This window comes from Neopelma chrysocephalum, unplaced genomic scaffold, assembly GCF_003984885.1.
Source record: "Neopelma chrysocephalum unplaced genomic scaffold, ASM398488v2 Primary Assembly neopelma1_24, whole genome shotgun sequence".
Taxonomy (NCBI): Eukaryota; Metazoa; Chordata; class Aves; order Passeriformes; family Pipridae; genus Neopelma; species Neopelma chrysocephalum.
The window spans coordinates 51,636,728-51,650,058 of NW_020897693.1; the positions used below are offsets into that span (position 1 = coordinate 51,636,728).

Sequence of the window (13,331 nt, forward strand, 5' to 3'; positions counted from 1 at the left end):
CACCATTTGCATGAACACATATTACAAAGCTCTAAAGACTGTTACCAGGAAGACTGGTACATTCACTCTCAAACCCTTTATTTTTCAGACTAAACTCTCTTGCAGTCTCCTTTCTTTTTGTTGCCTTTTTTTTAGGATTCTCCAATTATTCTAGACGTGATACCTACATCAACACCAAGCTATATACACCACAGATCTTCACTGTCTTCCATGGCATTTGGAATTTTTCACATAACCCCAATATTGCTGATCCACCTTCGGTTTGAGGGCTGGAAAAACATCCAGATTGAGCACAGCTGTTACAGGAGCATTGCCAAGTTAGTATTTGAATTTAATTTGCCCAAGTGCAGCCTTCTGTACTTACTTTGACTTAACTATACCTTGTTGATGTCTTAAATTATGAGAATAAAAATTATATTGTAAAATGCCTCCCATTTAAACAGTTTCTTGGTGTTCAAGAAAAGACTGCAAGTGGCACTTAGTGCTCTGGTTTATTTGAGAAGGGGGTGATCAGTCAAAGGTTGTACGTGATGACCTCAGAGGTCTTTTTCAACCTAATTGATTCTGTGGTTCTGTAAACTGATGTCACCTGTAAGTGTTTTAAGTTTATTCTGCTTTTCATCACCCACATTATACTTGTAAACACTGCACAGCACTGGCTCAAACCTCCCCTTAGAAGATCTTTTAGCTTTGAAAGCTAAAAGAAACGGTGATTACTATTGCATGAATGTAGCTCTTCAGTCAGTTGTGTATCCACCTCAGAGGAGCTTCAATCAAAACATATTTAATTTATGAAAACTGTAACAACATCCAGATACACACTGTCATGTTGTCTGACTCCTATCCATCAGCACAACTGGAAGTTAGGCTGGTGTTACAGAGATGAAGTCTCCTTCCAGCCTTTTAACTACTGTTGCAGCTGAGGTTACAACCAGGAGAGAATGTAGATACTAAGAAGTCTAATACTACTATTTGGAAGTCCAGAATTCCTGCTGTTGTGTTTCTTTTAATGACAGCTGCTTGCTTCAATGAAGCACTTTAGGAAGTCCCTCTCCTGTTTTTCAAAGCCTGTAATTGCCCATCAAAGTGCAGCAAGGGATTCTTTTATTTTTTTTTACTTTTTTCTTTTTTAAAGATTACACCAGCATTATGAAACTTTGCTCACAGCTGCCTCTGAATTCTCAGGATTACTGTTTTGAAACATAACCATGCATATAGTCAGCAGTTTTAAGTTTATTCTTAATCATAACTTCCATTTTACATCTGTGCACTTTTATAAACAAATTACAGAACATTTGTTTTCATTATTACAATATTAAAATAACTGCTAGTTGAATGCACTCATCTTTGTGCCTAGTCAAGCCTTTGCATGCTTTTAATGCAGACCTGCAAATCATTTTCAGAGGTGTGTGCAGGGAAGATTCATGTCACAGAATATTAAAAATTCTGACAAATTCCACCCCCTTGCTCAGCTCTTGGGATGGTTCAAAGATATAAGGAGAGGCAAGTAAGATGGTTATGTTATGAAAAAGTGCCACTGCAGGGAACAGTATTACAAATATTCCTTAAATATGTTAAAATAAACTTACGCCTAACACATGGAAAAATAATTCAGCTGAAAAGAGCCTGTCAAGAAAGTGAAAAGTAAGTTTTTGTAGCTGTGTTTAATTTTTAGCTTCCTTGAAAAAGACAGCTGCAAGTTGGAGGGAAATAGAAAAGAGAAATCACTTTCAAGTTTCCATTCAAGGGATGAACCCAATGCCATGTAGCTGGAAGACCCAACTTAACCTCTGTGCCTAGAAACAGCAGAAGAGGATTGGTGCTCTAAAATTCATCCTTAAGCAACTTCCTAAGTGAAGAAACTCTTTAAGAAAGTAGAAATTTGAAGTGGTAGTCCCAGTATCTGCTAGAAAGAACTCTCCTTCTTCGTTACACTTACACTGCTGTCCATCAGTCCGCACACCCGCCCCCAAAGCACCAGCTGGAACTGACACACCTGACAAATGCAGTATTACCAACAGGATCTAACTGACCAAAAAAAGTCTAAGTTTCTCTTGAGAACCTCCTCATGTCTCTTGAACCTGCTCACCAAAAATTAGGAGCAGAAATGCACAGAGACCGTGGGTTTGCGCTGGTAAGAGAAAAGCATAAGTCAGAAAACCCAAGTAAAAACCAAACTGTTCAAACTTTCCAGAAATGATACCTCCAAAACCTTTTATAACTACAGAGGGGTCCTTTTAAGCAGATGACATCTATGGCATGTTCTATCCACAGACTGAGCCTAACCACCTTAAGACCAGAAGAGCAGTGGAAGAGTGAACAGTACACCAGAAAAAAAGGGTAGAATGTAAATGCATGCAAGATAAATTTAACTGTATTATTACCACTACAGGGATTTTTTTTCTCTGTGTAGAAGTATTCTTTTCCTGTAATAATTAGATCTGGACTAATAATGACTTTGGGACTAGACTGTAAAGATTTTGGTTATTCAACTGAATATTCAATTGTTCAGTTTACAACACAGTAAGGTTTGGCTTTATTACAAAGTACTTCCTCTTTTCTCATTAACAAGGTCAAGTGCAACACTGCTACTTAACAGCTTTTTCAGTGTTCAACCTATTTGTCATTTAGGTCCATTCCTCCTTGCCCACCAGTGCATTTAATATGGACCCCTTTTATAGTAAAACCATTTACATTTAAAACCATTTAAATGTTTTTTCTTCTAGGTAACAGCACTTCAATTCCTTTGGCCTTTGAGAGTCACACTAGCAAACTAATTCATTCAGCTTAGGTTCCTTTTATATTCAAATTTTTTCAAATTTCTATTTTATGTTTCTTCTTGTAGAAAAAGACACCTCAACTCCTCTGGCCTTTCTTGATAGAAGAGGTGAAAAAATTCCACATTCTTCTTGAATTGTTGTGGTCAGATGGGGGTATTTAAGGCTGTAGCCTTTCAGGGCTGAGTGACACAAATTTTACTGCTTTTTATTGTTTACAGAAAATACTCTAGCTGATGATTCTGTTTGTTTGTTTTTTCTGCCATACTGTTGCCCAGCAATCATCTCCCCATCCTGTGCCCGTTCTCAGCACTGAGGTCCATGTTTATTTCCACACCCACTTCTCCCACTCCCCTCCAATTCATAAAGATCATTTTGAATTCCAGTCCTGCCCTTGTACATCTTCGGGTCATCTGCAGAATCAATAAACTCACTTTACATCTCTTCATTCAAACAGAGAACAATTCCAGATGATCTGCTGGAGTCAGGGTACAACAAAAGGCTTGTCACCAAGTTCATTTCCACTTGTGTGGGATCAAACCGTGATCAACAGTGAAGTTACACACTATAAAATGGAGCAAGTAAACCATGAAAAATAATTTATTGCACTAATTATCAGCAGTCAGTAACTTTAGTTTTATGTTCAGAGATAAAAGATTACAAGCATTGTCTTATATGGGCAAATGTTTTGTGAGCTGTTCTTTTAACAGTCTCAGCTAAAACCATCACTGCAGATAAACACGAGTTCCAAGTGACAACTCACATGTACAAGCTAAATATGACAAGCCACCACCTTCTCTTTCCACCTCAGACAGGACACAGCTACTTTGTCTCGCACAAGAAGCATTCACCAGATGAATAAAGGCACCAGGTGCTGTGCCATGAGACACCTAAAGTATCCCAGTCACTACCAGTATTCCAGCATCATCTGTAGTTCTGGTCCTGGACACTTCTTGTATGTTCAAAGGCATCCAAAACAAGCACTTCGTGTTACCTCTGACATTTACATTTTGTCATTAAAATCAACATTAGTGCTTCTCCAACTGGATCCTCTAACATCTTCTTTTCCTCTTGGGGAGAGATACTTCTGAAATGAATTAGAGAGAGGGGTTTTTTTTTGAGAAGCTTTTGAATCTGTCTTCCCTCATGTGAATTGTTCAAATAGAATTAATTTTATCTAGCAATGGAAATTAATTAGATGAGCTCTTGAGATCCCCCCCCAATTCCTCTACCAATGTTTTTTTAAATATGAAAAAAAAATCTTTCTAGATTCTACAGCAAACTATCATTCAAAATATCAATTAAAATTTCATTGATGAATACTGTACTTCAAAACTTATTCAATCTTGAGAGCTCTCTGCTCCTCATGAACCCCCTTTAAGATTTTGCTATGAACTTGACAGATGGAATACTCACAAAAATTAAGCACAAAATATCTGAAGAGACTGCTTATGGGTATTTTTAATGCTTTAGAATTTACTGGAAAATTCTGAGAAACGCAGGATGTCCCTGATTTAGAAAGAAACTTTTTGTCCACAACAAGGGGACAAGTGAAGGAAAAGTAAATAAAGTACAATATTAAATGCACCACTAAGTCTTCAATCTGATCATTTAAAATTGAATGAATTCCAACAACTAAAAGTGATTAGTCTACAACTAAAAGTGATCAGAGAATGTCAACTCCCTTCAGCACTACAAGATGCTCTTTTGAATTTAAAAAGAGCAAATATAAACATGCTACCTCACCACAAATGTATTTTAGTAGTTATTATGCTCGCTTGTATGAAATATCCTTCCATTACATACAATTTTGGATAGTAAATTAATTCAAAAAATACACTCCTCACGCTCATCTATGTCATTAAAGCTTTCCAGAAGTTGTACTTAACCCTTTACTCCCCCTTTTTAAGCAACCTAATTAAATCCTCCTCTTTCAGGTTAAGAACCAGTACCTCTAGTCTACCAGGTCTGCCTTCCTCTGTGTAAGCAAGACCCATCAGCCTTAGAGTTGCTAGGACTGCCAGTGGAAATCTTGCCTTTAGCTGGCCAGCTCCTCTCCCAGGAACATTTCCTGTGTTTGAGACACGGCAGCCAAGCAGTTCCCTGGGCTCTTGCCTGAGCACAGCTAAATAAGGTACCTCTGGATAAGGAGGATGCAATTTTCTTTGTACTGTGCCTGTGCCATGGTGCTTAAGTTCTCCTCAGGCAACAGAGAACAGACCTTGAAGCTTCTGAGTTGCAGAGCAGTCCAAGATCATCCAACATCTCAATTTGATGCTTCTGTAGAGCAACTCAGCTTTGAGCAATCTGCTTTATCACTGCTTCCAAATTAAAATTACATTATTTCCAGCAACCTGAGTCATCCACTCCTCCACTGCAGTTCTGAATCCTCTCTCAACGATGTCAGACAACTTCCAGTACAGCACAGGATGCTATTACTGTACATGTGTACTGGAACTCAATCCCTGAAACACTGCCCAGCCGAAACTAAGGCTAGAGGGGAACCTTCTGTGTCCCCTCAATGAAAGTGAAGGCAGCAAGGGCTATTCTTACCTCATCTTACCTCCCACATCTACTAGAACAAGCATCTTCTGTAAGTGGGTGAATGACCAAAAAAAAAAAAAATCACTTTTCCCTACAGAAGGGAACTCTCCAAGCCAGACTTGTATTATGGAAGAGTGAGATTCCTTTTAACTGGACCAATTTTAACTCTGAACACACTACAGCAAAATAGTGCAGAAAAACATGACTCTGTATTTTGCCACGGTGTGCTCTTAAGAAAGCTTCAAATCAAAGTGTTAATTTTCTTACGATGATTAACAGGCTGAAAACTAATCTTAGCTTTTTCAAGGCAACAAGGCATGATCTGAAATATCAGCTTTAGTTTCAGAAAAATACAGCAGAGAGCTATTAAAAAACAAGCCACAATTCCAGTAATTGTACCTTCTTCATCTGAGTTCTCCTCTGTGATTACTGGCATCCCGATGTGCCGAGTAACAGTTTCCTTTGCTGCTTCCATTTCACCTGCAGACAGATTTTGAGGAAAAACTTTTTGTCAGCTTTTTTTTTTTTTTGCTTCTACATCCCTGGTCCAGCAGTTGAAAGATTGTCCACTTGCTGCTCTCTTCACATCCTAGTCAGATGCTGTAGAGAAACCTATATTTCACAGTACCTTCAGAACGGCTCACTAAAGAAATCTCCAATAACAAGTGATTAACACTACCAATTTAAAACAAATTAATCACCAACTCAGTCCAGTGTGATAATTCAAAGTGCCCTTATTCCTCCTCAACACTTCATCTACCCTTTTTATGTCGAGCAAAGGCAACATTGCCTAATGTTCATCTCTGAAGAGGGGTTAATTTTGTCAATAACTTTTTTTCTAGCAGAAGTAAGTCAGAAAACAGAGTTTGGAACTTTGAAATTAGATTCCTGTCTTCAAAATAAAGATAATTCAAAACTATTTCGCTGCTTTGTTCCACTTAGCAAATAACAAGTAAACAAAAATCTTAGATGGCAAAGCAACTTCTATAATTTTAAAAGCTGGATATCAGAAAGATGATTCCCTCAGGAAAAGTAATTTCCCATGTGTTCCACTGACCCACAGCTGCCTCTGCTAGCAAAACAATGGACAAAATTTTGCAGTCTCTCTAGGTTCATGGATGCAATGGAGAAATACCTCTGACTTCTGGAGAATCTCTTCTCCTTGCTGGCTGTGATCTCCTACTGGTTTTTCTACTTCGGCTCGGAGACTTCCCCGATTCAGAAGATTCTAACCTCACTTGACGATGCCTTCTGGATTTGGAAGCCTAGAACCCAAACATATGAATGACACAAAGAAAGCTGAACTTCTACAGCCAGATATTGCTGTATGTCACTTAAAAACCAGCAAGGACCAAAGCACCGACTTCCATGTAAAGGTGGAGAAGGGACAGAAGGGGAGAGAGAGAGGGAGGGAGGATTCTCACTAGTTGTTGTTCTTCAGTTTTAACAGGGCAAGGCCCTTTTTTGATTTAATGGGTGTATAACTTAAAATGCAGATAATGAAACATTCATTAATTCCCAAACCATCCTCTGTTACTACCAAACTACACTAGGTCACTGCTGCACCGTAAAGCCTCCTTACCATCATAATTTACTGCATATTCATTAAAGTCTGGACTGCTATTCAATCCAGAGCTCTGTTTCATTTAATAACACATTTTTCAATATCAGATTTTAACAAACAGAAGAAGTTGCAGTGTTTCTCCTAGGCCTGCTAAAAAATGCCAAATCGACAATTTATTTTAAAGTAGCGGTTATTCAAACAGTGTTTCCAAGAACTTGCAACTGACTTTAAACTCCCAAGTTCCATTTTCACAAGCACCTTCTGAGATTCCAGTATCTAAGATCCAAGGAATCTGAGCAATTAAAAATGCAAGTACTTTTATTCCATCTCCTTAAAATTCCATCTACTTAAACAGTCCACAGACATTAAAAGATATCTTGTAAATGAAAATCCCCCAAGCACAGGCCTTATCTGCACTTTTCCATAAACCTAACAAGAATAATAAGAGCCTCAAGTTTCCCCAATGTGTCAGGAAAACTAGAACATTCAAAGGTTGAATTACAGAGTGCAATTTTAACTCATTCCTTTCTGACCCAGCATTTACATTAAAGTGGTACTTAAAACTGTTCTATAAAAATAAATACATCCCTATCATCGAATTTTATACCTACCTCAGGAACTGCAGAGTAAGACCTGTATTTGATTCTGGCCAGGGCACTTGCTCTTTCAGAACCCTGCAAAGAAACAAGAGTCCAGTCACCAAAAATGTTCTTATTCTCTTATGGCAGTACTGAAATGCAATATCATATCAGACGATCACTTGAGCAATATCTCACTACAGCTGTAACTCTAGAATTAGTTCTACATAATTAGAATGCTGCCAAACTGTTACTTAAAGAAAAAAAAAAGTTCAAATTCCATTCAAAAGGCAGAGCATAATTTTTGTTGCCTTCACTGTTACAAAGCCCAGGAGGAGAAAATCAAATTTGAAACTTAACATCTTAATCAAATTCAAAGTTGAAATAAGCAGACAAGTACAACATGAGACAATTTTGTAGCATTAAAAAAATGAATATTGCAAATTTAGTTGAAATTCCAGGAGGAAGCATTAAGGAGTTTGGCCTAGAAAATACAGCTCTTTTCCTTCCTTACTTGAGAGAGACTGTTTATTATGAGCATTTAAGAGCTATGGTAGCAATAAATGCTCACAGTTCATCAGAAAACATTGTGATTTAAAATCAAAACCAAACAAGCAAACAAGAAAAACCAACCAGCCCCACCAGCTGTCCTTAGAACTTACTATGACACTATTAAGCCTTGACCTACGCTGCCTATCCTGTGATCTGAAGTCAAAAAATGAACAGATTCAGCCTGTACAACACAGCAAACTAGTTGAACTTTCTTACCTCTGATTGCAGCAAAGTCTCATCTTTCTTTTGATTTTCTGTTTCATCAGTTTCTTTAGCATTTAGGAATAATTTCTGGGTGAAAAGAAAAGCATTTTTCTTTAAACATCTGTCATATACAAGACAGCTAAAATACAAGAACTGTAAAAACCAAAATAATTATTTACACGCATGCATGTTTTCTTCATCGATCTTACACTGTGGCCTTTCTTTAATCCAAGAAGAAGTGTTACAGAGGTATTTCATGAGGTCAGTCTAATACTGCCCAAGAGTCACACCTTCAGGGATTCCCTCTCAGCAATGGTTATGGTACCACAGAGGCAGCACCACGTACAAGTCCTTTCCTCCACACCATACCTCTGCCTCAGGTTTTACACATTCCAACGTCTCCAGTGTTAAGTTCCATCTACTTCAGTCTGAGATTTACAAGCTCAGAGGTAATCACACCAAGAAAGCCAGTTCTGACATGTTCACACAATCTGCTAAGTTGCCACAGCACAATGGTTGATATCACCCACCATTCTGTTCTGCTGCCATTCCTGATGTTCCAAGGTTATGTCTTTAAGAGTGACTACAAAGTCATCTTTTATCAAGCTCAGGGCCTTGTCTGGCTGGGATTTGTCAGCTGAAATGGCACACTTCATTTTCTGATAGTGGTCATGAATATTCATCAGTTCCTAAAATAAATTTTAAAAAAAGAGTCTTTTCAAGAAAAAAAAATTATTCCAGCAATAAGGCAATATTAGTCCTCAACGTACAAAACCAGGGCTACACAAACCATTCTAATTGAACCAGGAGGAGTGACAGAAACAGATTCTGTTTAGATCAGTTGAGTTTTAGGGAGCCAAGCAATCCTGCTACCTAGCACTGACCCATCAAATAAGCAAAAGAAGAAAGAGTATTTTGCATTATTTAAACTAAGAAGGTTACTCAGGATCAGTATTCACAGAGGTTTCATTCTGATATGATGGTTTATTTTCATCTCTTCGGAGGAAGCATTTTACTTCACAGATTTTTGTTACACTGTATTCAACCTTGCCGATGATCCACATTTACCAGCAACACAAGAACCTATACCTGGCCTGAATTACTGCATTTTTAATAAAATGTATTATATATTAAACAAACCCAAGTTTTGAAAAGGAGAAATAAAGGTCAGAGAAGCCTGTGAACTTGCCGGATAAGTAAATTCATATTACCACAAGTATCAAGTCTCCAACTGCAACCTGCAGACATATCAAACCAAACATGCTTCCCCCCCATTTTCCATTTTTCTTTAAGTGACAATTAACCATTTACACCCTTCCCCTTCTACACCTTACCAAGGCAAATCCACAAAACATCAGAGCATATTTCAGTATTGAAAAAAGGTACCACAATTCTGCCAAACTAAATGCCACGTTTCTGAGTGTTCAGTAAAATTACAGGCTATTACCCTAGTCTGCATTCCATAAGAGACTTAAAAAGGACAAGACTGTGCTGATTAGAGAAGTTACAGCTCTTGGACAGCAGAAGAAGAAAAACAAAACAACCCCCCGTGGTTAATCTGTAGTTTAAAAGTTACCGTACCTCCAATACATCATTAGTGATGAGGCTGTTTACTCTGTTACTTGGGTCCTTAAACTCTTCTTTAAATTCATTTTCCTCAATCTTCTTCTTAGTTCTGTAGTTCAGCTAAAGCAAGAGACAATGTTCGTAACCCAAAAGCAAACTTAAAATGGCACCTCCTCTTGAGAATTCCTACTGCATATCCAACAGTCAGGAGATGCTGAAAGGCATAAAACCATCTCAACAGCAACAGCACAGAGCTTTGCTGTCACAGTGCTCAGAGTCAGCACTTCTCACAAAATATTCCCTAGACAAGAATTTAAGTGCTGTTGAACTGTTAGCCACTGAAAAATAAGGTTATTTTATTTAAAAATGTAAGTCTTTAATGTAGTAACTCACTAGCTTTGGCATTGCTGTGAAATGGAATGCTCTGGCAAGTCGCAGTTTCCTGAAGATATATGCTGCATCATAATGCTGGGAGTCTATCAGATCCTGCTGAAATTTCTGGATTTCAGGCCAGTCCTTGAGTGCAATTCTGATCTGCATATTTCAACAAACAAAAATTAATTCAGCTGGCTACTGTGATCACGTTCTACTACAGACAATACTTGGATGTGTAGGGTGTAGCATGTCACATGACCACAGAACTACAGAAGGATCCTATAACTTTAGTTATTACTATCAACATTTTATGCAAATGAGCTCATTATACTGTTGGGTTAAATCTTCTCACTACAGCTTTCTTTGACAGTGACGTGGAACACAAGTCCTTTCTGACATTTGAAAACATTAATTCTTCACATTCTGAAGTGTGTGAAATAGTCTGCAAGAAGGAGACTCCATTCACGAGTGATCGGGAAACTACTTGTACCAGGATGTGCTGCCACTGAAATGCTCATAAAAGTATCATTCCTTTATTTTTTCCTTTCTCTCCTGTCACATCTACTCTGCCACCTCATCTTCTCTCTACCCAAGTTAACTTCCTTGATAACTCGTGTACTCTCTTACAGTTGCTCTATAAGCAGTGGCTTTAAAATTGCCTAAATTCGTTTCTATAAAAGGCAGTAATTTCTCTGAAGTCAAGATATGAGACATCATGGCATCATTGTAGACTACTCCAAATGCAGTTTGTTATTTAAAGAATTTAGACTCCCCTGTGCATATGCACACAACACACATCACACAGTTCCCAAGTAAACCACTTCTCCTTGCACCGAGTTTCCAACCCCTTTAGATACTGGTCTCCGATCCTAAAGGCAGCCAGGAGGCAGATCATTCAGGCATGCACCCTCCCAACCTATTTATGAATTTCACTTCTGGTTAATGGGAACTGGAAATAATTCAGCCACTACTCATTCCGTTGGAATTCTAAAGACTAACTGAGGCTATAATGTAGCTCACCCTACAGCTGATGAGCACATTGTCTGTCCCTACCTTTTCCGATGGGACCATCTGGTTTGAAGTACTTTTATTTTAAGAAAATGAGAGGAAATGCCCTAACCATTTATGATGACAGTATACCACACATCTTACATCTGGTATCTGCTGAGAATAAAACCTCAAGAACAATTACCTTTTGTTTTGGCTGACAAAGCTGGGTATTATAGAGCCCATACAAAAGGTACAGAGCACCCACTCGGATCTGGAAGGCATATGGGGGCAAGAAGTACTGCTGGGCCAGTTCTAAAGTCTTCTTTGTGAGCTTGTTCCTCTCCAAGGCTCTCATTCTGCCACTAAAGCAAACGAACAAACAAAAAAAAAAGCAGTATGTTAAAGCAAGTAAATAAAAAACTGCAGGCTTTACAAAATCCATAATGCAGAAACAAGCCTTAGGTATTTTAATTGTATAGAATCATTGAATGTTCTGAGTTGAGAGGGACCCATAAGGATCATCGAGTCCAACTCCTGGCCCTGCACAGGACATCCCCAAGATCACAACATGGGCATATGGTCATAGGGCCCAAGTTCTGGGGAGCCTTCAAGGACAGCCAGACCTTAAGCTTTCACATATTAAATTCGCTGTATTAAATTATGCTCAAAGCGAAAAATGTAATGTCCTGCAGTCACGTTTTTAAATCTCACGAGAATTGCATCAAGCTCCCGGAGGAGTCAGCTCTCACATCACACACATTGCTAATGCACGAAATAGACTGAACTAATAATTGTTTTTCAGTATTACACAGGGACCGATGCACCCCTGCCATTCACTCAGACCCCAGGCAGGCAAACCTCTCCCAGAGATAGGTAGGCCTAAAGGGGTACACGGCTCGCCCATACCTCCCTTTACGGCGGGGGAAGCCCAGCAGCGGAGGGGCTGCGGGCTTTGGGAGGGGACGAGGGGACGGGGGGATGCGGGGGATGCAGGGGAGATGCAGGGGGACGGCATCACTCACTAGAACACGGTGTGGAAGCGGCGCTCCCGCCACAGCTCGGCGAAGCGCTCGAAGCGGACAGTGTCGGCCTGCTGGAAGGCGCCGAGCAGCTCCTCGCAGTCCGCCTGCAGCCCCGGCACGGCGCTCATCCCGCCGCCGGCACCGCGCTCACCCCGCCGCGCTCATCCCATGGCGCCGATCCCGCCGCTCCGCACCACTCCCACACATCCGCTCCACAACATCCCCGCAGCGCCTGCGCTGCGCCTGCGCACCGCCCGTGCCGGGAGGAGCCGGGAAGTAGCGGGAGGAGCCGCCGGGGCTGCTCCGGGAGGGAGCGGGGCTGGGGCAAGTGGGGCTGCCCTGACCCTCCGCGCTCCGGTCCCCGCGCCCCGTGTGGGGCGAGTCCCGTCGGTGCTGGGCGCTCTCTCCCCCTGCCCCGGCCTCTGCCCCGCTCGCCCCCGCCGTGGAGGGTGAGCCCGGTCCGCCGGCACAAAACCCCTCCGAGCAGCGCATCCCTGGCCGGTCCTGGGGAGCAGGAGATGGTTCGGGCGGGAGGGAGCGGCGGAGGGTCCGCTCGGGCAGGCGCCGCTGTACCACAGCCCCGGGGACCCCGGGGATGCTCCTGAGCAGCGGGGCTTCAGCGCCTCCCGTTTCAGTCCCCGCAGGAGCCCCCAGGACCGAGCCCGGCGGGCTGCGACCCGACGGGCTCGGGAGCAGCGGGTTCCCCACGGGAAAGGCTCCCGGAGCCGCGCTGCCGTGGGGACGTGACTCGCCGCCACGCTCCGGCCGGCGGTGCCCGCCAAGGGCCACCGGTCCCTGCGCTGCCCCCCCGCCACCCCCCGGCTCTCGGGCGGGGGGGATGCTCGGCGGCCGCCCCCTCCCAAAACCCCTCCGGGTAGCGGGGCCCGGCGGCTGCGGGAAAGCCCCGTTTCCGCCTGAGCGAGCGCGACAGGCAGAGGGGACGAGCCGGCGGCCGCCCCCCCGAGCGGAGGGATGCGATGCCGTGCCCTGCCCTGCCGTGCCGTGCCGGGCGCTCCCCGCATGCACGGCCACACGTAGGCGGCCGGGGCAGCGGGGCGGGCGGGGAGGGGGCCGCGGCTGCCGAGCCGCACGTAGGGTGGGTGGGTGCGGCCTCGCCGGCGGCGCGGAGCGGGCGGAGGGGGCTCCGCTGCCCGCGCTC

General features: G+C 42.2%; 1 protein-coding gene across 1 annotated transcript; it reads right to left on the bottom strand.

The window, feature by feature from the left end:
- Nucleotides 1-1,215: 1,215 nt before the first annotated feature.
- Nucleotides 1,216-12,374, bottom strand: SNAPC1 (small nuclear RNA activating complex polypeptide 1). The gene is made up of 10 exons (XM_027674196.1): nt 12,173-12,374; nt 11,353-11,512; nt 10,179-10,319; nt 9,801-9,905; nt 8,750-8,908; nt 8,232-8,306; nt 7,497-7,559; nt 6,457-6,586; nt 5,721-5,801; nt 1,216-3,864 (listed from the first exon to the last, which is right to left on the bottom strand). Exons 1-10 carry the CDS (start codon nt 12,298-12,300, stop codon nt 3,830-3,832), a joined length of 1,077 nt encoding a protein of 358 aa, XP_027529997.1. The 5' UTR covers nt 12,301-12,374; the 3' UTR covers nt 1,216-3,829.
- Between the last annotated feature and the right edge of the window lie 957 nt (nt 12,375-13,331).